This window comes from Amblyomma mixtum, chromosome 3 (genome assembly GCF_055824585.1).
Source record: "Amblyomma mixtum isolate Tamu chromosome 3, ASM5582458v1, whole genome shotgun sequence".
NCBI lineage: Eukaryota > Metazoa > Arthropoda > Arachnida > Ixodida > Ixodidae > Amblyomma > Amblyomma mixtum.
In genome coordinates, this window is record NC_143014.1 from 61,401,511 (window position 1) to 61,428,510 (window position 27,000).

The 27,000-nt window shown below is 51.9% G+C and overlaps 1 protein-coding gene across 5 annotated transcripts in view; it reads left to right on the plus strand.

Annotated features, from left to right (window-relative positions):
• Window positions 1-27,000, plus strand: part of LOC149350375 (puratrophin-1-like) — a 525,363-nt gene that overhangs the window by 368,920 nt on the left and 129,443 nt on the right. For all 5 annotated transcript variants that reach the window (XM_089579386.1, XM_089579388.1, XM_089579387.1 and 2 more), the window contains one exon: window positions 20,220-20,369. In XM_089579386.1, coding sequence (XP_089435512.1) covers window positions 20,220-20,369 — 150 coding nt within the window. The remainder of the gene's footprint in view (window positions 1-20,219; window positions 20,370-27,000) is intronic.

Here is a 27,000-nt window from a genome sequence, read left to right on the forward strand (position 1 = left end):
GTATAACCTCCTCTCACTTGGACTCCAGACGTTCCTTGTCCGGTTTGCAGACTGCGGCCGCCGTTAAGGGACAGTGAGGGAAAATTGAAATAGGCCTGTACCGGTATATTGCCCCATCCCAACTACAAAAACGTAGCGTCCGCTGAAGACGGAGCCTTTCGGAGCTAATTTTAGTCCCAAGAAATGAAACGAGGTGTCGCCTCCACTGGCTGATTTTTGCAGGTTATGGCTCGGATCCCGGAGGCAATGTTACACCGCCATTAAAGGGAAGGTGAAATGCTTTTTTGAGAATCTGGAGTTATTCGTGAATTCCAATCTATAAAGCTTCTAGGTAAAGCATGAAAAGTAGCTTTGCGCTAGCATTTAAAATGCTGACGTGATCAGCGATTAAAACCGCGACGATGTTCAGGCTTCTCCTCACTGCGTTGGAGGAGTGCGGGGAAACTTGTGGTGACGTCATTGTTGAGGAAATTTCTCATGTCCGCTGCCTTCGTCTTCGTTGCTGCCGCGCGTCATTCGATGCCGCCGAATAATCCTTCATGAGCTTCACCTTCGACGGCATTCGTTTCCTTCCTTGAAACAGCCGCTTCTTCGCTGGAAACTGAGCGCCGCCGTACGTGACGTCATCACTGCCGTCTCTGCCTGTCGCTGTGCGCTGCAGAGAAGCCTGAACGCCGACGCCGCTTTAACCGGCGATTACGTTACCATTTTAGATGCTCACGCAATAATATTAAGGCGGAAGCCTTTAATGCCTCATCGTTGTAAGCAGCAGTTGTCGACAGTAATGTCACGCTTTTCATTTGGTCGAAACGGTCGTGACGTCACAGTGCGCGAATTTCAAACGGGGCCAATTGTACTCTGGCTACTAACCATGCAACCAATTAAAGGGACCGTATAGTTATGCTCCAAGTAACTGGGACTTAGTTTAGCTAATTGCTTACTTAACCAATTAGCTTAATTAACCTTTCTAGTCAGACCAGATAAATAAATAAAACCGAGTAAGAAATTGGCCGAGCTTGGGAATCGAACCCCAGTCTCCGGAGTGCGAGTCGAGCACGCTACCACTTCGCCATGCCAGCTTGATGGTTTGGAATGGACAAACGTGCCTCTAGTGAATACGGTGTCTTCGTTCACTCCCATCTTCCTCCCTTCTCGTTACGGCGAGGCTTAGGTGTGCACCGAGATATAAGAGACAGATACATTTCCTTTCCTCAAAAACCAATTTACCGACGAGCAAGGCGCATTGTCCGCGTTTCAGATTGGCCCAAATTGTCGTGACGTCACCGCGCGCGAATTTTGACGAGTGTCCGCCGAAATATGTGAGACAGTTACTGCGCAACTTCCTTTCCTCAAATACAATTTTAGACTAGTGTCTACTGAGATATGTGAGACAGTTAATGCGTAATTTTTTCCTTTCCTCAAATACAATTTTCATTTTCTTCATTACGGCCCCTCTTTCTTCTTTCAGTCACACATCCTCCCTTCCTGTACGGCGCGGCTCAGGTGTCCACCGAGATGACAGAGAATTACAGCCCCATTTCCTTTCCTCAAAAAGCGTTGCGTTCAAAGGGCAAGGCATCGCGTCGAACGGGTGGGGGCGTTCCGTGGACTCCCTGGCAGCACTACAACACGCTGTCGCGTTCCACTCATAAACGCGAATCTTAAGCGTAATTAATTAGCAGTTAAATAATGCACCAACAAAATGTGCAGTGAACAATCGCGTAGCAGAATGCAGCACTCAGGCTTTCGCCTTTCACCACTTTAGCCGCTAAAGTTCCTCGTAATTTTTCGCATGCTTTACCTGCACTGACTGTAAAACATTTTATTCGACGGAAAGAGCTTGGTGCAAAGAAGTCGCAGTAAGTGGTCGAGAGTACATAGCCCTCGACGACTTTGTCAGCCCACTCCACCGCCAGAACTTGCGTTCTGGGGTCAGAGCTTGCCAGCACGGTCTCCTACCGCTCGAGGGAAGGAGCGGTAACTAGATTACCCGGAAGTGGCTCTATTTTGCAATCCCGTAGGATATGATCGTAGTTGGCTCGTTGGCCGCAGTGTTTACAATTCTGGTTGTATAGATCAGGATAAATGTGCGCGAGGAGTGATGGGGTGCGTATCGACCTCGTCTGTAGACGACGCCACGTAACCTCTTATTCTTGAGCCAGGCTTTTCAGCCATGCAGATTTCACCCATGCTGCTAGTTTAAACTCATCAAATTCTAAAACCTCATCATTTTCGATTTAACTTCAAAATGGTGATCGCGGAGTCATTTTCGGTGTAAACGTCACGGGTTTGAGTCGAGTTGCGGGAAAGTTTTGAAATGCAGTTTTCTTCGCTATAAAAGTGTCTCTTACTTTGCAGGACAAACATCTGCACGCTCAGAAAGGGCAAGAGAATCGATTTTCACTGAGACCGAAAATTGGATGGACATTTCTTCACTGTTCGTTGAAGCATATACTCGAATTTTGTACGAAGGTTCCGTCGTGCGAAGGAGCGTTCTCCCCTTGCGTCCCCACCCGTCTTCCCACCATCCAAAATGGCGGGGAAAGAGCTACCGCTCGGTAACAGCCTCGAAGCAATGCATGCGCTCAGTTTCGTGGCGCACAGTTTTTGGCGCCTGTGGCTGAAGTCTCGATTTCGGCAAGGACTGCTGGCCTATTGCTGCTGGGTCCATTTATGGAGTGTTCTGTGGCCACCGTTTACGTGCCCTCGAAGATTGATCCGTGGCAGGGACGCCGTTTCGCTCACCTGTTGGATGTGTGGGGACGGTGAAAACGCCCGAGGGACCTCGTTTATTCACTCTTCCAACCTCTCTCCACGCTTCGCTTCCTTTCTCCAGAATCGCTCCCATCAGCGGCACCTGATGGGAGTCTCTATCCTTGCTGATAATGTTGGGAGTGAATCTTGAACTTTCACTTGGTGCTCGGGTGAATCGGGCGTTCGTAAGTGTATGCGTTAAGTAGATAACGCGTTCTCATTGCTCTATCTGGGACTGAATTTTTATTTTTATGGTGCAACCTCATCCACACGAGCCACCGCAGCTGGCTTCTGAAGTAAAAATAGGAAAATTAACAAATATATAGAAAGGAGAACGCAGCAGAATTAGGACCTGCTAGGAGTCATGGCGCGCTCTTCCTTAATTCTGTGTCATTAATCACAGCAGCTGGCGCTCAATAGGCGCTTGACCAGCATAGCGCAGTGATCGTTCATTTCGTTTGATGGATCGACGCTCTATACTGGCGCGGATAAAACGCACGAGGGTTCGAGTAAAAAGCTCGTGATTAATTGTCCTCGACCCGGACCAGCGGCTCTTTAATCGCCTGGCCGAGAGCAGCCCAGTGCGGCGTCCGTGAGTGTCGCTATTGACGAATTATTGAGTCGCGCCACTTTCCAGAGAATGTTGATCGATAACCGGGGTGTTGATAGGAGTTTCGAAACCGGCTCGTTTGCTTCGGACACTTAATCTCTCCGACCTTCTTCTGTGCGCAGTTCTATTGAAAAATTGTCGGGGCGAGTATTTTTAGTACATTTCTAGCCGCATAATCCTGTGACTTCAGATGTAGGCGCGTTGAGTGTACGAATCCTCTATTACGACGATTACACGCAGTCTCTTGAGACATGCAGCCAATGGAGAGGCGGCCAGTTAGTCCACAGCGCTGCCACATAGACGAAGCAAGGCACATTTGGTGCAGCGCGAACAGTGAGAGTTCTTAAAGAAGTCTAGGGTTCGACAGGGGATCTACAACGCTTCCTATATCGGAGAAACGAAACAGGAAAATTCAAGCAGCACCAAAATGACGTCGCCAGAGGAAAAACTAACTCAAACGCTTTAGCGCAACATCATCAGGAAACTGGCCATACCATCGACTGGGACGCAGCACGTGCGCTTGCAAAGGAAAAATCATTACCAAAACGCCTTATCATAGAATAATTTTACATTCAATCAACGCCACACACGATTAACCGGACCCGTGGCAATCTCCCAGAGATATTACCTGCGCACCCTTCTAAAATTCGCCCATATATAGCTCCCCTTCCCGTCCTTCGCTTCATTGTGATCAAGGCACCGGTACGGGCTCCGAAACGTCAATTCCTTTTATTTTCTTTATATCTTTGGCGAGTGTATGTCTTCTTTGACAAATCAAAGTGGGTGTGTTCTTGATCGGGCGCTTCTTGTCTGCGTCGCCGCTTCCCACGTCCGCTGCTTGTGAAGCCCCGGTCGGTCGCTATGCGGACGGAGCATCGACCGTTGTGTTCGTTCCTGGGTTTCGCGCTCCGTGTGCGGGCTCGCCGGTAAAGCGCGGCTGCGTTGTGGTCTACGGGCTTCGGTGCGTCGTCTGCAGCGTAGTCGATGAGAGCGGCCGCCTCTGGCTCGCGGGTTCGGTAATTGCTCGATGCCGCCACTGTGCTCGATGCGCGGCCGCATCGGCGAGAAAGATTGTTGCGGGCCGCTGCTCCGCTTGTCCTTCATTATTTTCACCCGAGAGAGCCGCGCCATTGCGTACGCGCCCATCGAGGGGGCCCGTTTTTTTGCCGCCGAATAATTTTGGCCCGTAAGTGCGTAAGGAAAGGCTGTGGCAATTTCGAAGTCGTTACGGGCACGCACCACCCCACTTTCACGCACCGCGCTCGTGGTAGGCCGGCTAAACCAATTTTACACGACGTTGTGCATTTGAATGACGCTTGTTTTTTTAGCCTCCCCGCCGTTGCTGGGCGCAATTTTCCATCTTCCTCCCTGGTGCGCGCTGCCGGCGCCCGAGCCACCACCAGCCGCGCAATGATCCGGCCGCTGCGCGTCCTGCAGCGCCGCCGCGGCCTTTTATAGCGGCGCGACGCCCGCTCTGGCCCGAGCCTTAATAACCGCACTGGGCCGCTATCGGGAGGTCGCACGTTTTGAAGCGAAAAGCTTCACTACCCGCACCACAGCCGCGCTTCGCGTGAGCCGTCGGAGCCAATATTTGCCACAGTGACGTCACACGCGGCACAAATAAAAAAATAAATAAAAGACAAACAGCGCGCCAGGAAACTCTCATATCTCGGTGGACACCCGAACCGCGCCGTAAGGGCCTATAGAAAAATGAAATGAAAATTGGTTTTAAGGAAAGGAAATGCCTGTCTCTCATATCTTGGTGTACACCCGAAAGGAATGGACACCACAGTACAGGTGTCTAAAGCAACCTTCTAAGACAGCACCGTATTCACTACACGCGCGTCTCCTCCGCCGCCTCCGTACAGGCAGTGTGTGGACGGCCTCCACGCCTCCACCGTTATCGTGGTGCTCCCAGTGCATTGTGCGCCAACTGCGACAGCCATGACGTCAAACCAAGCACAACTGCAGCTTTTCGCTTGTATATCCAGGCTTAACCAGAGCTAAGCCACTGCCTAATTTTTTTCCGAGCGTTTCCAGTTTCATCTCGCCCAGTCAGCCTTTGTGCGCGTCCGTTTTGTGCCACACATCGCGCGGCTTCTTCTCGAGGACGACTCCTCTGCCGTTATATCCACCCGCGACTGTCTTGGTTTCCTCAGCGCGTAACCAACAGGCGTCGCTGCGGGCGCCAGGGCGCAGTCGTATAGTCGGAAAGGAAAAGTTCGCACGCGGCTCTAAAGCGCGCGATCGTATATTACTCGCGCCCTTCCAAATCTCTGCCAAGCGCCGTTCCACAAATGTGACGCGTCTGCAAAGGACAGAGCTCTAGCTGCGCGGAATACAGAGAGGGGCGAAGAAAAATAAGCCGAAAGCCGCGTCGGTCATTGCTTGGGCGCTCCCGGCGTTGTGTGTGGCGGCGCTAACCTTGCCGACCTGGCGTCTCGGCTGGAAGCTGGCGCAGTGCTTCTGCCTATTTACGACGACGCGGGAGGCGCGGCCCGCACCGGGGGCGTCCGGCGTGAGTCACTGCGACCGAGGCGCGTGGACGCTTGCCAGGCCCAAAGACAAACAGAGCCGCTCGCGCAATCACGGCAAAATGAGCGGCCGCCGCTCTACGCCCAGGAAGTATACGCCGGAGCAGACGACGCGTCGCCAATGTCGACTGAATGGCCGACCTACATCCGCGCGCATACGCGCGAGCGGCCCGTAGCCCCGGGGCGAACCTCCGTGATGGCAGAGCCCGCGTAACGAGGTGCGTGCCCTTGGATGGCAGCCTCTTTGCGTATTCAGCTGTGCTGCGCGGCGGGTGGTGTTTGCGTCTGCGCGAATTCGCCCGCTGTGTACTCGGCGGAAGTATGCCTCGGATGAGTGGAACTTGCGATCTGGTAAACATGCGAAAAAAATAATAATAAAAAATATGGAACGGAGGGCAATGAATATTAAGCTTTATTTTGGCTCGCCGTTTCTGCTGGCGTCCCCAGCGTTGGGACCGTGTCGTTAACACTATGGGCACTTAAGTGGTGACTAATTTGCACCTCTTTGATATGTTAATCGCTTGAGTTGCTTCCCAAAACATCCGGATTTTAAACTTCGTCGTGATGGCATAATCAAAAGCATTGGTGAACGGCGACTCACTTCCACGATAGTACGAAAAGTTCTTGGTAATTTGAATATGACTGAAGTTATTCTGGTGCGTATGCTATCAATAAGATTGGAAGCTTGGCACAAGAAACAAAAAAAGATAATAATCTCGCAAAAAGACTGAATAACGAATGTATGGAATCGGATGCACGCATCTCAGATACTGCATGTGAAGGCTTACGTAAAGATACGGACGATGCCAGCAAGCATGCCAACTGGTTTATAGTTATCATTATTACAAAGTACAAAAGACCTCAGTCGGAAATAGGACAGAATCTTGCCCAAAATATGGCAAAATGATTTGTTATTTTGTCGTGACGACAGATTTGTGTATTGTATTTTTCTGTAGTTCCGTCACTACGCCAAGGGACACCGCAATACTACAGATAATTCTCTTGTTACTATTGATTTCGCTGAAACGAAGAAGGAGTCACTCAACAATGTTGAAAAGAAGTGACGTTTCGAAACTCCTACGCTTTTCTTGTTCGCAATGAGGACAGGAGTGGTGGCGAATTCATACCCTTCATTCATCGGGTCACCATGCTTGACCAGGCCGATTTCCGTCGAATTCACGTCTACTACGAGTTCATGGCCAAATTCACTACAAAAATATGTGTCGTGACAGAAAATTCTCTGTCGTGTTTTAGTGCGCTAGCGCCTAAAGTGGCCATTGCCCGCATTTAGTCCTTTTATGTTTGTTTGTCTGTATGACTGAACCCGGTTTTGTGGCAGGCTGCTTACCTGTCGATATATATATATAACTCAGAAGTGAATTCTTGGCAGCTGATTGATTAATATCAGATAAAGTCACCAGAAATTGAAAAACATAACAGGATTTAATTCACGACGTTTCGGCTTGAGGGCCAGCCTTTTTCGAGCACATCCAACGGAAACTTCGTGAATTAAATCCTGTTATTTTCAATTTCTAGTGACTTTCCTGACGCACACACCTAGCAACCTGCCCATCGTGTCAGGTGGCAGCTGATTAAATCGTAAGAGGCGGGACGGGCAGAGCAACCTGGGTCGCACCCTAACCCAAGCAACCCAAGTCCCACCTGTGTCAGCACCTGCCATAGAATAGCAGTGGCGCATCTTAACTTGACCGCTGCACTGCTAGGAAGACTACCAGGGACCTATGAATGTAGAGAGAATGCCCAATTCCGCATATGTGGACATTAACCCATTATTGCTATCCGAACAACTGCTATCCGGGAGCACTGGATGTGAACACCAGAACCGAAGGAAAAACCGAACTGCTGGCGCAATTACTTCGCATTTGGCCCAGCTACTCAAATCGACCATCATTTTTTTTTTTTTTCTGTAGGGCGAAGTGGGGAGAGCGCTCCTAGTAATTGTTTTCTGAAATTGATACTACGCGTGTCAGCCGGAAATAGGACGATAATAAGGAAAGGCGAATCTCTCTCACATTTAGGAATGATTTCGTATGTGAGTGAGAACTGGAATAGCGTCTTTTGTGCACGATATATTATTGTACAGGCTCGTACACTGCGGGGAAAAAAAAAATCGCAGTTTTTTACGCGGCGAGAGGTATCGATGTCGAGCGAACATTTCTCGAGTCCGTCGGCGCTCATACGCGCTCGGAGTGTTTTGGTGTCACGGTGTGCCCTTGCAAGTTCCTCGTCGTAGCGTTTTCTATTGCTCGCATATATGCAAATTAGCTTTAGATCCGACAGTTCCTGTGCGTGCGGAAACGGTGCTGCGTTGCCCTTCCCCGTCTTTCCGCATTTCTTTTGTCTCCGGGCGACTCGACGGCAAACGAGAAACAAAAAACAAAAAACGAAATCTTGAATGGGAGTGTTCCGGTTTCGCAAGGCTGACCTCAGCCGAGCAGCGGCTTTGGGAGCTGAGCTTTACAACAACACTCGGCCCTTGAATTGTTATGCTTCCAGGGCGCTTACGCATTCGGATGAGAATTTCCTGCTTAGCAGTATCGGAAATTTATACGCCGCACGTAGCGACGTCCCGCGGCGTTCTTTCACCTCCGCCACCGCCGAAGAATTGGGCGCCGAAAGGGAGCGCGCATTGCTGGGAGGGAGGCTGTGGCGACCGCGACGGCCGGCGGCCGGCGGCGGCGGCGGCGGAGGAGGGGCAGAATCGGCTGCGCGGTGCAGAGATAAGCAAAAATGCCAGACGAGCAGCAACAGGCCAAGAAAATTGTAGCACCGTCCTCCGCCCCGCGCACGCGATTATGTGCTCTCGTCGCGTAGACAAGCGACTGCGGCGGGCGGCAGCTTTCTCGGTAATCTCGCGCGAGTGGGACGACGCGTACATGCAGCCGAGCCACCCGCGCACTCGTGGCCGGCGCTGAATTCCCCCGTCAAGTCACGGTCGCATTTCCTGCCGCGACTTCGCCGCGATCGCTTTTTGCCTGCTTCTCCTCTCTCCGTTCGTTTTTTTCTGTTATTATTTTTTTATTTCTTCGTAGCGGTGCTTTCTCCCTTCGCGCGCTTGCGGCCCACGCACAATTATCGGAGCGGCGTATTTTCCGGAATCGGGGTTAACCTGCGATCTATTGCTTCTCGCGGCTCTTTCTTTTCTTCTTTTTCCTCTCTTCTTTCTCGCTTTGCCCAGCGCGCGCCGTGCGGCCACGCACGCAGCCGACAATCGCGGTGATCGAACATCGCTCGCGCCGCGCGCGAGTGTTTAGAGTACGGCCGTAAAACTGTCCCGAGACGTTTTGCCGTACTGCGGCGCTTGCCGGCTGCGTGGAATTTCTCCGTTCCGTTCCCCGTGGGCGTGCTCGGTAACTGTGATTCGTCGACGCGTCAAGTAGGAACCGGCGCGCGTGTGCTGGCAGCAAGCGCTAAGAGCTGGCAACGCGTATGTAACGAATTAGTGCAGTTATCCTGTGGCGTATCGCTTTGTAGTACCTGCGTTGAATTCGGCGCTAAGCTTAACGTCGTCCAGCGAGTGAAGCTGAGTGCGTTCTGCCTTTGCCCTCCGATGGTGTTAGGGCCCCAATGATTAGCGCGGCTTTCATCAGCAGAGTCTCTGTCTGTTAAAGTCTGGTTTGTGGAGGCTCCTACCTAAACCTGTATGTGCCATTGCGGAAATCAGTGATGCAAATGCGCAAGTCAGCCTTGCACTATGTCATATTGTGGCCTGGGTCTCTGTACTAGGTGGCTTCGTAATATAGATGTACTGTGATGCCACATTTATACGCTCTCTTAATTAGCACTCGAAATGGTTAAATGCACATTCTCGCGCCACCTTTCTGTATCTGACCGTTTCATCATCGGCTGAAAAAGACATCGCGTAGCAACTCCAGTGGACAGAAAGGGCGGTGCTGTTTATGTATCAAAGCGGTCTTTCTCGTCGCTGATTAAGGCTTTTGAATAGCTTTCTGGGATCGTATAGAGTCCTTCGTTGGTGATTTCTTAGCACACCTTCCGTCGGCTAAGACTCCGTCGTTACACGGCCATTTGCTTTACCGTTATAAGGCCGGCTGGTTCCGGCTTTCACTGAGGCTTTTTAAGTGTAGCGCACATGACCTTAACTGAACGACTGTGGGGTCATGAATGCATACATGTACAGTCATTATGCGCTAGTGGTGGGTATCCTTAGATAGAATGACGCCACAGCCCTGTTGTGACAACCCCGAAGCTGAGCCTTTCCGTTTGAATTTGCGCGACCACTGTTAAAGAACCACGCATAGTATCATGCCCTATTGCAGTGTTTTGGGAACAAAAGCAGATAGTTTGACCGAATTTAGTCAGAAGAGCTATGGCTCCGCTAGTTGGTATATCATTCTTACTTTTTGAAGGCGCTAGCTGCATACAAGAAAGGCTAAGCAGGAACAGGTTACAACCTCGTCGTGTGTGTGTTTCCTTTCATGTGTGCAGCTAGCGCTTTGAAAACGTAACTTTGACCGAATGTTACTTTGTGTCTGGCGTCTTGGTCCAATGTTCTGCGGAACGCCATGTTGTCGACGTTGGCTGCCGTTTTATGTTCCGAACTACTTATTCATCTATATGGCTTTCACGGTACAGATAACACCCAACACGCTGAGTACTTCATACGGAAATCCTCACCAAGCGTACGCTAGATCATTGCATTCATTATTCAAATATCTGTAATCTACATCCTTCAGGCCTATATTTTGCTTTGAACAACCGAAACATCGGGCAATGTTTGTCAGTGATACCGTGTGTTGATTTGTCCTCTCTGTCTCCAGGTTTCAAGCATTTTAGAGAAGTAGTTGTAACCTTTTCATTCAGTTAGTCAAGATCGAGTTTGTTATCGTCTGTCAAAAGCGCGGAGCATAGATGAAGTTCAGCTGTATAAAAAATGCGGCCTTCAGCGCCCATGAACTGAGCTTACGTTTTTAGGTATCAAAGGGCAGTCGCGATTGAAATATATATATATATATATATATATATATATATATATAATCTGCCGCTCGGAGCATCACTGGACAATGCTGCCATGAAGCTAAATTGGCTTATGTCAGATGTCGCGTTGGGGCCAATACAGGGGTAGAATGTCAACTTCCAGTGCTCATTGCATGCACGTTTGTGTGTGTCTACTTCTCAAGACGTTGTTCAGGCGTCAGTAAGGCTCAGCGTTGAGCTATGTGGGAGGTCATGATCGGGAAGAGGCGCTGCATCTGTGTCTGTCCTGAGGCGACGCACACTCTAGAATAGCGAACGCACAGATGCAGCTTCCTCAGAGCCCTCGAAAAAAACTTCCCCTCATGAGTCGCTATATCTACAATCTCAAAAACTCTCCTTCGTTTCGTCACGGAGGGATTCCGACGCACTGTCCCCCCAGAACGGGTGTTCCTCGTTGCTGGGCGAACGCTTTAGGTTTCGGGAGCACCGAAATGCAAGGCGTGTACGTGCAGGAAGCGTGTGGCTCGCTGCTGCCTGGCCAGGCGGCCCTGCTGGCGTGATGACACCATCCCACGATGTGCCCTCTGGTCAGCGGGAGGAGGGGGAGGGGGGTTCGATGAAAGCTTTCTTTCTCTCTTCCCCCCCCCTCCCGGGTGTCGTCTTCCTCTCGCGCCCTTAATTGGCTTCTGCATGAACAGGTTAAGTTGATTATCGGGAGACCGAATCTCGGCCTGGTATTCGGACCAGAAACCTCTTTGGCGGCCTTCTTTCAAGGCTTTTTCGGCGCTGTAGAAGAGAGCGCGTTGTGTCAGCCGGGCGTTCATTTGTAAGTTGTCACGTGAGATACATCGCCGAGGAACGCCCCCCGAGTAGAAACCCGTTCTCGGAGCGCGGTCACTTCGCGAATCGCCGGCCGCCGCCGCGTCCGAGCACAGCGCGGACAAAATCGGGAGCGCGCGGCGCGCGCGCGCGAGCGCCGTCCATTATAGCGCAGAAAAAGAAGACAGCAGCAAAGCGCGAACTTTGGTTACGCGATATTCGCGCTCCCGAAGAAAAACGGCCTGTTGCTTCCTTTGTCTTCATCTCGGCGCAAACATGGTGTCCTGAATGTTTTTTTTTTTTTTTACCTTCGTCGCGCTTTTTCATTAGCATGTAATTGGCCGTTAGTGGCGGTTCACTGATGCCTAAACTAGCGTTAGGGATCGAGTCATCGGCTGGGCTTCGCTTTTAATCGCAAATGAACTCGTCCGAGTAAGTTGTGAACAGTGGGACACCGACGTGCTTCATGACAGCCTTGCGCGGGCTAAACAAGAGCGTGAAGTTAGACTACTTGGTTCATAACGTAAATGTATAAAATTAGCTCGAAAAACGAAACAGAGAGGCGCGGATGACACGAGCACTGTGTACCTTTGCGTGGTATTATGTAGGACGTCTTATAATTTTACGTTTGCATGCTAAAACACTTTTCACTTATGTGCTTTTCGGACGAAACGTGAATCAGCGACACCCTATCACGCAATATTCGGCTCGTCTCAACTCGTCTGCGTACTGCAATGGAGTCTTCTAGGGATGATTTCATTCGGTGCGACCGAGTCACGTGTCTCTAGGTCAGAAACCGAAGGCAAATGACTAAGCCTGTCGTGTAAATTCAAGGGGACGGCGAAATTTAAGATTTTAGGAACTTTTTGTTGCAAAGTCGCTTCAGGAGGCGTAGCAAAGGCCTGAAAAGTGCATGACGAGGCCATGGCTCCCTGACAGCATGGATACAGCATAGTTTACTCTGCGCAAGTTATTGCGCATCGAAGCGGAGACGATGCACAACACGTCTGGCTGGTTTCATGGGTGTGTTTGTCTAAATTTTACGAACGCTATGGGCCTCAGAAATGGGTGTGTGGGCCATCATAACAGAAACAATACTTGCCATGAAACCATTGCGAGAACAAAACATGTACATTTTATAGACTTCAGGCAGAAGGAAAAAGAAAAATGCCGATAAACTATGCCATTAACGAACATTCCCCGTGGAAACACAACGGGCAGGACTATAAACCGGAAGACAAATTGTACGCCAAAGTAAGAGCTACTCTGTGCATGAAATACGACTCAAAACAGGGAACAAATATCAGTTGTCCGCCCAGAAAGAAAACTTTACGTGTTATCCCCAGAAAGAAGCAGCTCTTTAGTTTTTTTTTCTTCAAGGTTTATTCGCGAGATTTTATTATTGAGGCAGTTCGATATGTCAAAGTATTCGTTAAAGAGGCCAGAGCCTTCGTGAATGGTGTCGAAGTCTGTGGAACGAGCACTGTGGGACGTATACCTACACCGCATCGCGTCGCTTGCGGGTGAGATACGGTGCCGGTGAATCACGCGACGAGCTGTTCGCGATCTGGAACGTAGTTTGGACCAGTCGGGTCTTGCGGATATGGACCCTTACCAGGTTTCAGCAAAGCATTGCGCTCAGGTCTGGCAACCGATTTGATCTGCACTGACGCCGTCGAGACAGTTGCCCTTCAGTGAGGCGGTTCCTCCGGGAGGCAGATAGCTGAAGCAGCAGACTGCTCGCTCTCCCGTGCGTATCTTTGGGCTTTCGCTCCCAGATTCCTCCGTGCATGCCACCGCGGTTCCTCACTGGCGGCCAAGCTGACGTTTGCTCTGTTATCCCTCTGAATCATCTTGTCGCTGCGACTCGCTGCCGACCCAAAACCAGGGTCCATATTTAGAAACGCGAGACGACGCTGCGCAAAAGGCGGTTCTCGTGCACATGCACGCCGAGAGGGTCGCCCAAATTCACTGTGCCCGAGGTCTTCCCAGCCGCTAAATGCCCGCGTAAAATTACATCATCCATTATCCGGTCGGCGCGCTTGTTCCCGCGGTTCAGTGAGCCCCGAAGAAACAAGGATTACTGTGCCAGGTTTTTTTTACTGGAAGTGGAGCAGCAAGTCGTATAATGGAGGTTGGCATGCTACATTTTTCTTTATCACAAAGGGGAGCCCTGTGTCTATCGCACTGTTGCTAACATTGATGTCGTTTAGCCTGCGGAACCCTTTAGATGCTCATTTGATTTTAATGGCGCAAGGGCATCTAGGCCACGGAGTGCCATGGGTGACGCGTTTGCTCTGCTTGAGGTCTGAGAGGCGGGGGTGCTTTTTTATTAATTTATGCAGTAATGTTTGAGCTCAGCGAGTCAAGTAATATTGGGCGTCGTAATGCTCGAATATGAGCGTTGATTCAAAGACTACGAGTTACACTTAAAGGGACTCTGATTACAAACAGAAGTTGACCTGTATTGATAGAACAACAAAGACTCATCTTCAATTGAAAATGATGCCTTTATAAGCTGTAAAAGGCCCGAAAATTAAATGCAGGTGTCGCCATCACCGGCCAATTTCGCAAGTAAAGTGCATGCATCGACACAATTCTGCAACGCGGATCACATAGGCTAGCTTATACCCCCATTCACTTCCAAAACGGTGATCACGGAGTCAGGGGCGAATATGAGGGCCACAATTGTAGGGGGTGGTCCCAATTGAATCGTGTACTACTTGGGAGTTTTTTTCCGGCTTAAAGTGGCGTTCAACATGTTTTCTCTAGTAAAATTTCTGGCTTGAGGGGATGACGACACCCCCTCTTCATAAATCGGCCCCTGCACGGATTCTTTTCGGTGTAAACGTCACATGTTTGAATCCAATTTTCAAGTACCATTTATTTTGTCACCAGTCTTTTTTTACCTGACAAACACCTACATGCCTGGAAAGAGCCACGAAATCCATATTTATGAAGATCAAAATTTTAATGGTATTGTATTCAGTGTCCCTTTAGCTAAATTTAACATCGTCAAAATTAGTGGCACATTTTGCAAGAACGAAACTGAAGAGCCATTATTGGGCAGTCTTCTGGCGCACTCGGGAGTACTTCAGTCGCTCAAAGGCCGACGTAAGTAGTTATGAAATGATTCAGAAATCATTAAAGTGGCAGAGACGCACGTCAAGCCTCATCTTTCTATAGGGCATCACAGGAAACTCCCTGTGCTGTCATTTTCGTGATGGAAGCTTTCTTCACGGCAATAAAATAACGTTCAGAACAGCGTTCGCAAGAATCCAAATGGTGCCACGTATACGGCATAAGGCGCCCAAGCCGCTATCAGCGCGTGCCAGCGGCCGCAGTCTGGTGCGCTGCCGGAGTTTCGCGCTCTCTGTTCAGCGTAATTTGTATTTTTCCCCGTCGTCGAGGTACCCTACAGGTCTACTTTACAGTTATACTGTCGCAGCTTAGTGTGTTTCTTCCTTGGAGAGACGAGCTGCTTGAAAACTTTTGAATCAACCTCTGAACGAGAACTTCGCACATCTTGATCGGCAGAATCTTAGCGCGCGACTGTCACTGCGTAATGACTACCTGTAACGAATGCTGCTTCCCAGACAGTTTCGAGGATTGTTCTTCTGCACTGACTCTGCGGCACTCTAAGCGTACTTTCCCAGTTCATCTCTCGACACGCCAATCAGTGGCATCACGGTGGGGCTCCGAAATGAAGCCACCAGTGCGGGCCGCCTCAGCGTGCTCGCAGCAGCTATGCAGCGCGCGCTGATGGCGGCGGCCGCACGTGTCACCGCTGCGCGGCTGAGCCAAACGTGGGCGTGTGCAACGCGTGGGGCCCCCGCAACCGCTGCACGGCCGCCCTTCTAACAGCCGCTCTCTTTCAGGGGTGCCCGCAAACTCCGTCCTCGAGCTGCGGCAAACACAGCTCTTATAAAGGACCGAATGTCGCCGGGCTTAAGCCGACGGCGGAGGGGGTCCTCTCGAGACACTGCCAAAATAGACGCTGCGCCAAGTTCATTGCCACTGTTCTTGATTCGTCGTATGCGCAGCATGTCGACCTGCAGGCCGCCCCGAGAGACACTCCCCCTTCTTGGCGAAAGAAGGGGCGGCCCTCTCGTCTCCGCCGGCTGCTCTCCCCCGTCTTTGGATGTGGGGCGTGGAGTGACGCTTCTTTTGTTTTCCTCTTTGCGGGCCTCGTATGCCTTCTCAGCCTGCTCGTGCATGCGCCGTGGACGCCCCTGTTACCGGGCCTGTGTCGTCAGAACCAAGTGCGCATGGCGATCAGCGAGGAATGTCGGCAAACTCTTTTGACAAGGCTGTGCACCCGCGGATGATTCTCGGCGCACTCTTCGCCGTCGCTGTGTACAGCGGCTTTTCCCCACTGACCGTGAGGAGGCAGCAAATGACCGGGCTCGGAGAACTGCTGCGACGACGCGTTCAGGAAGGAAGCTGCGGACAGGAGGAAAGCCTCCGCGCTTTGCGAAGGTCACGCAAAAGTATGCCGCTGAGGGCGAGGGCCGCGGTGCCGTTTGATGCCACTTTGCGTTTTCACGGGGAAAACGAAAGCCCGCCGGTTATGCGGGGATCCATCGGCTCCGGGCGCTCTTCATTCGGCCTCTCACGTCGGCGATAATTTGCCGCGGCTGCAGTGCGAGCTGCAGTGCGATGATCAGCCACGTGCACGCAACGGCCGCCGCTGTCGCGCTGCTTTTCTCGCTGTCCGTCGAGTGTGCTGCTCCTGTTTTCTTGTCCGCTGGTGGCCCCGGCGAGTGTGTCTTTGTTGTGGCTGCGTGAGTAAGTGCGTCGGCCTGTCAGGGCTGCCCGAGAAGAGCAGCGGCCGCCGGAGGAGAGGGGACTGCACATTCGGCGCCAGCCGTCCCCGCAGTCATCGAAAGCGCGTTCGCGTGCTCCCGCTGCCTAACCTACATAGCGCCGCGTCCTTCTCCTCCTCCTCCCAGTCACGCCCCCCGATAGGAAACCATCGAGGAAAGCGCCCGGGACTAAGCGCGGGACCCCCTATGGTGGCTCTCTGGCCAACCGCCGCCGACGACGAGACGGCCAGCGCTGTGCCATCTCGCAGATCAACCCGGCATTATTGTGGCCTTTCCTTTCTTGGACTTGTCGAATTCCGAGCCGATCAGTATTTACATTGACCTGAATCGTCGCGTTGCGTCATCTTGCCTCCCCACCTGCCCGCTCCCCTCGAATGCGGGGTGGCGGTGATTGCCGCGACTTTTGTCTTCGAGCTGAATGCCTTCGATGAAATCGGCCGCCGGCGGCACATTGAACAATCGCGCGGGCCCATGCGCGCTGTCACGACAGCAGACCGCGCTGGCTCTACCGTGTTCGCGGAGTGAGCAGCCGCTTTGCGTCTCATTACGTGCTCGAACGCAGGGAAGTGCATTTGAAGGGAAAAGTGCATCGGTGGGTGCTTGTAGTGGGGTCTTGTAGTGGAGCGCATCATTGGCACTCGCTTCGGAGGGGTGAGGGCGATAGTTTCTCTTAACTTCTTGTTGATTTCCAACTCTTGCGTGTGCACTTAACGAGTCACAGAGCACAGCTCAGGATGATACCCCTTGAGTTTTTTATTTCTGACAAATGCAGTACGCCTGACGTACTGCTAGTGCCATCGTCGCTGCAGGGTCTCTCACCTGCGTCTGAATATTTCAGCAACCCTAATCGGCGTCGTGCTTTAATAGTGGTCAACTTCAGCAGAAGAAATCGCTCCTGTTAGCGCCGGCGTGCCCCAGGGCGGACTAAATGAATAGACCAGCCTCCCTCTAATGCGCGGCATTGGTTTTCACAAGTGCTTGCTCCAGATAGCCACTGCAATATAGTACACAAAGACGGGCAGTGTCCACCGCCATAGAATGGCCAGTGTATTGGCTGCTTCGTGGAATAGATCATTATTGCCGTGCGAAAACTGGCTTAGAGCGGCGATATTGATTTATATGCGCCTAACAACGTGAGGCCCTTCTGCACGCTGACCGTTTCCCTTTTCTACACTAGGCAAAAAAATAAAATTGTACACGGAGCCCATAAGTAAAAAAAAATAAAGAAACGCTCAGCTCTCTATATATCCTTCATAAAAGCGTTACTAATGAAGTTCCCTCATTATATATTCACGCACTAAGAAGTTGTGCTTGATATATTATCGGTAAGGAGAAATTAATTGTTTACCAACGGCGTCCGCAAACAGCCCTGTACGCGCTTGTTGGTCGCGAGAAAAGCGCCTGGCCTCATTTTTAATCGCCACATCAGCGCACGTCGGTTTTATGCCACTGTTGTACGAAACTAAGCCCAAGGTATTGTTTATGCGATGTGCGCACCTCTTACCGGCTTTGCATAAATATCGACGTAATACCAATTACCTTGTTACGAGCGTTATTTCATACGCGCCCGGATCTCGAGCGAAGTCATGTCGTACACGAGGTTCGGCGTGAGCGCTTTCCCAGAGATTTTGCACGAACAGTACTTTTTCTACCTCGTCACTGCTTAGGGCGCCTGCCTAATACGCTGTATGTGGGACTGCGAGGTTTTCATTACTTTCACGGCATACAGTGTTAAATTTTGTCGCCAGTGAAATTTCGTGGGAAGTTAGATCAGAAAGCGGTTTTGTGCACGATGCAAGTCAGATTTGGGAAGCTCAGCTTGTATACCCGAATGAACAAAATGTCGCGTTGCAGCTTCGCTGTTAATGGCAACTATTTCCGCGTTTCCGAAGTCGTCGATAGAGCGAATTGGCTATCAGCTGTTGCGTTGGTGTGTGCTGCAACGGCCGCAGGAGTATACTAAAGTAATTTTTGGCGCTGCAGGTTTTGTCAGTTCAAGGGACAAGTGACTCGTTTTGTAAAATTCGACGAAATGACGAAAAGATGGTAAACGTCTGCTGTCGTTTAGTGCTCTTTTACTTGCTTTTTCTTTTTGTGCGAAATAACGTGGCGAATATAAGACTCCACCACGCGGTATTGATTCTGTGCGACAAGGACCCGTCACGGTGGTGGTAACAACTTTTATTTGAAAGAAAAATAAAGAAGATCCTCACGGGTGGGCTTCTACTTGTCCGGGAGTTCACAGGCCTGGGCTTCACAGAGAGCTCTGTCCATGTTTGGCCTGCTGGTTGAGCAGCTCGCACAGCGGCCTCCCATGGCGGGTGCTGCCATGGGTCATTAGTGTATGAGGGTGGCCTTGGAAGCCCCACATGTGGAGCAGAGGGATTAGGGTGGGGTGGCAGCGATGAAGAAGGTAGCGTGAGATGTGGCAGTTTGTGTACAGTTGTAGCCCCACCGTCTATAGTGAGATGGTGAGGCGGCTGTGTTTGTAATGGGTGGTGATTTGGTGGTACGTGAGTAAAGCTCGCGAGATTTCCTGCCCCGTAGTGACTCATGGGCGCTGACCATGTTTTACCACGGTTAGTGTCCACACTGCAGCAACGGGCGCGCTTCGATGAAGGCAAAGCGGTAAAACTCGGGTGTACCGAGATTTCGTTGTACGCTGCGGAGTGCCCAGATATAAGAGATTCCGAAGGGACGTCTCGCGGGACCCATTCATAAATGTGTTAACTTTTTGCTGTAGTGAGAGGTTAGTAAATTCGCAGGCACAGCGCAGCCGCGGTAGACGCAGTACGATTGTAGCTGCGTAGGCTGTGGCGGATTTTATGTCGGAAAGCGAGAAATTTCACATATAAAAAATTGGCAGTGGCTTAGCTGTGGTTAAGCCTGGATATACAAGCGAAAAGCTGCAGTTGTGCTTGGTTTGACGCCATGGCTGTCGCAGTTCGCGCACAATGCACTGGGAGCACAACGATAACGGTGGAGGCGTTCGGCCGTCCACACACTGCCTGTACAGAGGCGGAGACTCGCGTGTAGTGAATACGGTGCTGTCTTAGAAGGTTGCTTTAGAGACTTGTACTGTGGTGTCCATTCCTTTCGGGTGTACACCAAGATATGAGAGACAGGCATTTCCTTTCCTTAAAACCAATTTTCTTTTCATTTTCCTTCCCTTACGGCGCTGTTCGGGTGTCCACCAAGATAAAAGTTTCCTTGCGCACTGTTTATCTTTTATTTGTTTTTTGTTTCTGATATTTTATTTCTTTCATTTCTTTTTTATTCTCGTTTCTGTGCTTATTTTTATTCTTTTTTTTTCATTACGGAGTCGGCGGCCACCTGCGCTGCTCGTGACGTCGCTCGTTTTCGCGCATGCGCAGAAGTGGCAAATCTGGGCTCCGGCTCACGCGAAGCGCGGTGTTGACGGGCCTAGTGAAGCTTTTCGCTTCAAAAACCACGCTGAACCTATTTTTTTTTTTTTACCAAAAATGTGCCAGAAAAACTGGTCCAACTGCGACCGCTTCCCCCCTCCTTCGCACTCCCTCCAACCGCCCCTCTAATATAATAGTAAGCCATGGACCGCCCTTGACTGGAGGTTTTTTTTTTTTTGTGGTGGCGAGACTTCTGTCTGTGCAATGACCTAACTCTGGTGTTATGGTGGTGGGGGATGTTAATGATTATGAACGTTCACTCGCTGATGTAGTGGTGCTCGATTCCTCGCAGATGGCCTGTCTGCCCTCTTCCGCGAGCGGACGTCGCTTTCGAGGGAAGAGGAGCACGACGACGGCTACTGCGACAACAGCCTCGTCCAGCCGACCAGCATGAGCCAGCTGGGACACAGGCTGCTGCTCTCCAGGGTCGCCTGTTTTCCCGGTGAGTGGCCCTTTACACCGCACGACCTTGCCTCCCAATGACGTCAGGGGTGAGTCGCAGAAGCGAGGGCCTTGTCTTTGCCGCACTAGGTTTAGAGTGCGGCAAAAACACTTTTGCGGTGTAGTACCGACCAAATCAGTTCTATTCTCTTGACGCAGTGCTTGTAGCCATGGTTCGGCAGCATGAGTCTTGCTGAGGTACACGAGAACTGTTCCAACCGGCGACGTCGCGAAACTGTTTTAATACAATACAGTGAGTGATTCACATTCCGATGTGAAATTTTTCCGCACGTAGATGTTCCAGAAACTTGCTATAGTCGGATACAAGTCGAGAAAAAAGCAGCTTTTCCCCGTTACCAGCCAGTGGTGTCGGCCGATTCTCATGAACCTGCTAGCCAGAGGGAGTGGCGTGACAATGCAGCGAGGGGACTATCTCGACAGCGAGGGGAGAAGACTTTCAACTGCCACTCTGTTCATTGTCACGCTGACAGGTTCATGAGAATCGGCCGACGCCATTGGCTGGAAGGGGCCCCCTTTGTCGGGGAAAAGCCGCTTTTATACTATAGCGTACATTCATATATATATATAATAGCCGCCATTCCGCTGGAGCTGCACCAAGAAATGTCAAGACAGCTGTGGAAGCCTTCTAGCTGTCGCTATGCGTCAATATATTCATCTATCCTGTGGACAGTTGCACTGTGGGAGCAGCGACAGTTATAGAAGTGAGGTAGTTACAGCTGGAACGGAATACCTGTGCCAGTGCGGCGCTGAGCCCGTCCCAGACGGAGCTACCTGGGTTGGAAAATCGCAATGCTATAATTCTGTCTCTATTAAACGTTAACAAGGTATGATCTGAAAGAAATTTGACCGCCGCGTGTTGGCTCAGTACTGGCATGTATTGTTCTGTACTGCGGCGTCTGTGTGAAGGTCGAAAGCTGCAATAATAGTGTTAGCGTTTGCGAGTTTTAATAGGGGAGGAATTTATTCGATGCGATCGCATGATCTCTGTACCATGATCATTTCTATCAGGATCATTTCTTGTTAGGGGTAATTATTCTTATCAAAGTCCAGGGTAACTGTACAGTACAGCGCTTCAAGCATTTCATGAAGATAATCAGTATTCACGTCTTCTCTTAGCGTATTCACGTCTTCTCTTAGCCAGTCTTTGCGCAAATGTACTGGAAATTGCAACTAAACAAACCGTTTCGACGGGCGTCTGACCTTCAGCAAGCGTGGTCGTGATTGGTGGTTTACCAGAGAGTTTGGCTTCCAGCCTCTCTTTCTAGCAAAGCAGCAAAGCCGACCTTAGGGATCGACTTCATCTGGTGTGCTATAGTGGGCTACAACTCAACAACGAAGCGGCAGAGGCCCCTTCGTTAGCGATTCAGGCTAGGTTAGTCCGCCTGCAACGATCTCGCCGAGAGCACGACAGTTACGCAAGAAGCGTCACGGGTCAAGAAGACGTCGGCGCTTTGCTTTATGACGGCGTCGTCGAACGGCGTGTAGACACCGACATAGCCCGATTCCACGCCCGCCTTCTGCGCCGTCTCCGTTAGCCGCGGTTGTCTCGGTGGGCGCGTGGTGGCGGCTCCGGGAGGGAGACGCGCCAGCCGCGTGACAGCCGCGAACCGGTTGATCCTCCGTGTCCAGCGCCCGCAGCGTAGCTCGGCGGGCGCTCTTCCGTTCGGTGCGCGATTTGCGCTTTTTCTCTCTTCGACTACCGCACGTACTCTCCCGCGGATTTTCCTGGGAGGCGCTTTTTTGTCGGCGCCGCGTCTGGCGAGCTGCCTTCTGTCTTCGTTGCCTTGTGGCGGTGGCGCTGCCGGTCTCGTCTCAAGCGGCGACACTTTTCGCCGTCCTTTTACGACTTGTTCTGCCTGTTCCCGTTTTCAGGTTTTACGAGCGGTACGTCGGGCTTCCTTCGTACGCCGCTTCCGACACCAATAGATAAAAGGAGGCGAGCAGCAGAGACAGGGCCCTGGGGAGGAGCGGCAATTTGAAATATAGGCGCCGTAGGGAAGGGTTATTGTTGCGCTCCTTTTTTCTTGGGCGAATGTGAGGAAAAGCGGGCACTGTTGCCGGCTCCGTCTTGATGGCCGGAACCTGCGTGCGCGGCGAGTGCGAAAGCGGCGCTCTCGCTGCCGCCGCCCGCGGGGCGAGCGCGCGCGCATCCTGGCCGGAATGGTCTGAGCCACCTGTGAAACGCCCCCGCCTTTTTTCCCAGGCGCCCGCTGGCCCGGCTTCGCCCGTACGAACCACTTTTGGCGGCGCGAAACTGGAGGTCACGATCACCTCTTGCTTTCCCTCGCCCCCTGTTCTCATCAGGAGGGCGCTTCGGGATGTTTTGTTGCACTCTTTTCATCGTTGTTGTGTTTGCCCGGCGCTGCGTTGCTTTCGCGCGTGAAAACTCTCAGTCGTTTGTACGGCGCGCCGGCTTCCTTAGTGTTGCCTCTCGTGCGTGGCGCTTATGGACGCCGAGCGGAGTCGGTGTAAAGTTCACGGCCACCGCGACGCCGCTCGGCTGTGGCTCATTACCGGAGGGCCGGCTTTCCTAGGCTACGCGGCAGCTTCACGTAACCGACATTCCCTTTTTTGCTTTTGCTTACCCCCCCCCCCCCCCCCTCTTCCGGAGGGTGAGCCCTGATAGCTAACGCAGACGACAAAACCTGTGCTCTTGCAGAGGCGTAGCTAAACGGGTTTCGCCGCTTAAATCCGCCATTTCAGTGTCGTTAATGGCTATTTTTAGCCTGTCGGCAACAACGTGATCTTGCGCCTTTTTATCATCTAGAAGTGGCAAATGCGTTTTCAAGGATTTCATCAGATGATTATGTTCATCCTCACGGCAAGTCGATTGGATTTTACGCGCCTAGTGATTTTTTTTTTTGTAAGCGTCGCGTGCGTAAAAAGTACCAACGCTCACGGTCTGCAACAGTGGAGAGACGGACGATAAGAGAAACTTTCGGGGAACGCTTGCTTACGGCAGAGGATAATCCTTTATCTGTGCCCATCTGTTCATCCAGCCTGTAAATATGCTGCATCGTCCTTTCGTGTCCTCGTATCACTATGTGCTCGCTTCGCCTTGTAACGAACTGTTCCACCTTGCTGCAGTATGGAATACCGCAGAAAAAAAAGAAAAAAACTCGAGGGGCGGAACCGCTCGCCTTGATCACCACTCGGTTGCGTGCGCGTACGTTTATCGCAGTCGTTCGGAAAGCTGTCCCGAAAGAAAGAAATGTTCTCCGCTATGCTCGCTATCGGATACACGCCGTGAGCAGTTCCCGCGCATATATGTCCGCACGTCGTTCGGTGCGGCCACGCCGCGGGCTGTCCTTCCCGCGTTTGTTTTCTCGCTCGGCAGCGCTTTACAAGGGCATTTAGCCGCGAAAAGGCATTGGGCGCCCATTCATGGATCAAATTTGTTATCTTAGCGCCCCTGCCGAAGCGAGCTGCGTACACGCACGGTCCGTGTCGGATTATATGCTGGCGCGTGGCGGCCATTCCCCGCATATCTTATTCTCTTTGGAGTCAAGTTGATGTCGCTCCGAAAAGCTCGGACTGCATGGATAATATCGAGGTTGCGCGTGTTATTACGCCAACTACGAGATCAGCATCTAATGGGTGCGCTTCATCGCAACGCGCTTAGCGCCGCACGGACCTACTTTCCGAAGGCTTTCGTGCTTGCGACGCAAATCCCGTGTTGTCTCTGCGGAGCAAACAGTGGGCACAGGCAGCGGCGGAGCCCGCGGGGGGTAAAAATGGCGCGGGAAACGGAGACAGCGGTGGGTGGCGGCGGAGGCGGCGCGCGACAGGTCGGCGTGACCTTGTTGCCGCTGCGGGTCGCGGCTCTCCCAGGTGCGCCGTCAGCGGGTCTGCCGATGTCGTTGACTCGCCGCGGCTGCCGTGTGTGCGCGAAAAGCGTCGTGACACCAATAGTCTACGAACGCGTGCTCCGTCCTGTAACGGTTTGAACTGCCGTTAAAACGGATTTAGCTCGCGGGCGCTATTCTGACACTGACGTCTTCGTCAGGAGCCCCCCACCTGTCTCGATGACGCTTGTCAGCCCTGCCGGAGGCGACCCGTCTGGCGGGCTCCTCGGCGGCTGCGAGCGTGGAGACGTCCGGTTCCCTCTCGTCCTGGCTCGGCCGGAAAGGGCTTGGGCTCGAGTCTCGTTGCGGCCGCCGTTTTCCGCCGCCTTGTGCGCGCTGACGCAAGGCAACACTGTCCCTGTTCCGCGAAGAGCTAGACAACTTATCCTGGGAGATTTTGTGTGTTCCTTGCTAACAGGCTGGCAAGAAAGGAATTACGGACGATCAGACATCTGATGCGGTAATCTGGTGAAAGCGGTTGGATTTATCCTGGACGTTTACTTTGCTGATCTTACTCTAATGATTGCTTTTACGGGACAGCGTATACAGCTCGTTCAGTCGAAAAGCCGTCAGTGTAGTAGTGGGCACCGCGGGTCGGAAATAACTGTTTGCCGCAGAATATTCCGGATAGCTTCATACGATTCAGCGTTTCGTGCAGCATAAACTTACTGGTTAAGTTAGAGCTTAGCTCGTGCCAGGGATTCGAACCGGCGACCTGTAATCGTGATCTATGTTAAACAAAAATCGTATCGTGTGCGGTTCGGGTGTCCACCACAATAAGTGAGACTGATGCGGATGATGGGTGGTGCATCTGGAGGGTGGAGGCTTCTCCGAGGCTACAGACAGACGCCCACGTTTTCGCATGTGACGCTGGTACTGCTTGCACAGTGTGTGCGCGCGTGCGTGCGCGTGAATTCTTGTGAGCGGCTGTGCTGACAGTTTAGAGAGAAGATTTGACCATTACTGGCCTCCGTTAGCCATCTGGAACAAAGAAAGTCTGTCTTTGCCATTCCTCACGTTACCTTTCTGCAAACATGCCAACGATGCTCTTAATGCTTTTTCATCCATTCATTTCGTCATTCACATGAAAGATTTTTGTAACAGGGGTTGCAAAGTGTCATGCATTTGATGCCACCGCACGGTAGGACCGGTACCCTATACCGACGATGACGACTGATAGCTGCGCATATGGTTGCGTTCTTAGGCTCGTGAAAACTCTTCGCTGTTATCTCATTTTTTTTATATGTGGCAAATCGGCACCGAAGTCCTGGCGTTCTGCTACTGAGTTGCGGGTTTACATCCAACCGTTCGTGGTTTCATTTTTTACAGGGGAAAATGCATCAACTCTCGCGTACTTTGGGATTTCGACCCGCGGTAAAGAACCCCATCTAGGCGAAATTAATTCGCAGCCCTGCTCCACAGGGTGCCTCGTATCTGCTTCCTCGAACCTGTTACGTAGGAAAACCTCGATTATTTGCTGCTTTTCGGGCCCTTCTCCGCTGTCAGAGGTATTGCATTTTTCCAGGAATGAGTCGAGTACACGCAGGAACCTCGATCACTAAGCACGCCATATTCCGAATTGCCCTCTCCCCCCCCCCTCCTTTTTTTTTTTTTTTGCGCGGATATCATACATTACATATGCCCACAAAGAAAAATCGTGCTGCTTATTTCTTTTCTGGGCCGCCAAACAAACAAAGAAAAAGGGCTAATTCTGCGCCTGGTACGCTGCGCGCTTTCGGGTTTCGTGTCTACCCGGAGCTCATTGTTCGCGGGCCTTGCGCGGCCGCGCACTGCCACGTTCGTTCTCGCGACTCCGCGGAACAGGTGCAGCGTCGCCGCCGACATTGTCTGCGCTGACAGCGTCGTCCGAGGCGGCGGCCAGCGCTGTCTTTTGTGCCGCCGGGCCTCGCGACAAGCTTGCGCGCGCACGTGCCCCGGCGTGCACACGCGTTCTCACGCGTCGCCGGAACAACGGGCCGAGACAGCGGCCAGGTGGTGTCGTCTCGCTCCTCTCTTCCCGCGGCTGCTACGCCGGCGTGCGCCGCGAGCATTGTCGGAAACGGCGCCGCGGCCACCAGGGGCGCCGGTCCGCGGCTGACAGCGGAGTTCACTGAACTCGGAGGAAAGTCGCGCTCTGGTCCGCGCACACACCGCCCGCCTTGTGCGCCGGGGAGGCGCGAGAAAAGGCCGGAAGAAAATGACCGGGCCAGGGACGCGGCGATTGTTTTCCGAGTAACAGCACAAAGTTTTTAAGTACGGGTTTACTCCGTCCCGAAAGGGTCGTTGTTTGAGAAGGCTTGGCGCGACGTGCAGTTAAGCCCGCACAAAAACTCCGGCCTCCATTGGGTTGCGTCGTGTGTACTTCCATGACGTTTGTTGTTGTAGTTGTTTTAGCACATTGCGGCTCGTTTCTCTCTGTTCTAACCAGTGACGCGCAGGAGGCGAGAGCTCGTCCCCATCTTCGCACCCGACGCGAGAGGGCGATTAAATCTCGCAGGGCAGTTTAATCCTATAGTTGAACTCACCACCGCTGCATCGCAGTGTCCAGGAAACGCGTACAGATGTTTAATATGCACGCATGCCGATTGAACCCATATGGATAGACTGTTTCAAATGAGCTCTTGTATCACCCTGTGTCCTTTAGAGATCGCTGGGCACGTAATGGGTCAGCGGAACTGGTTGCAGATTTTAGAGGCGATTTTTCTTGTCGCGTACGAACACACGGACAGCTCGCTTTCTGAGCGCACGTGGCCGAGGTTTTCCGTA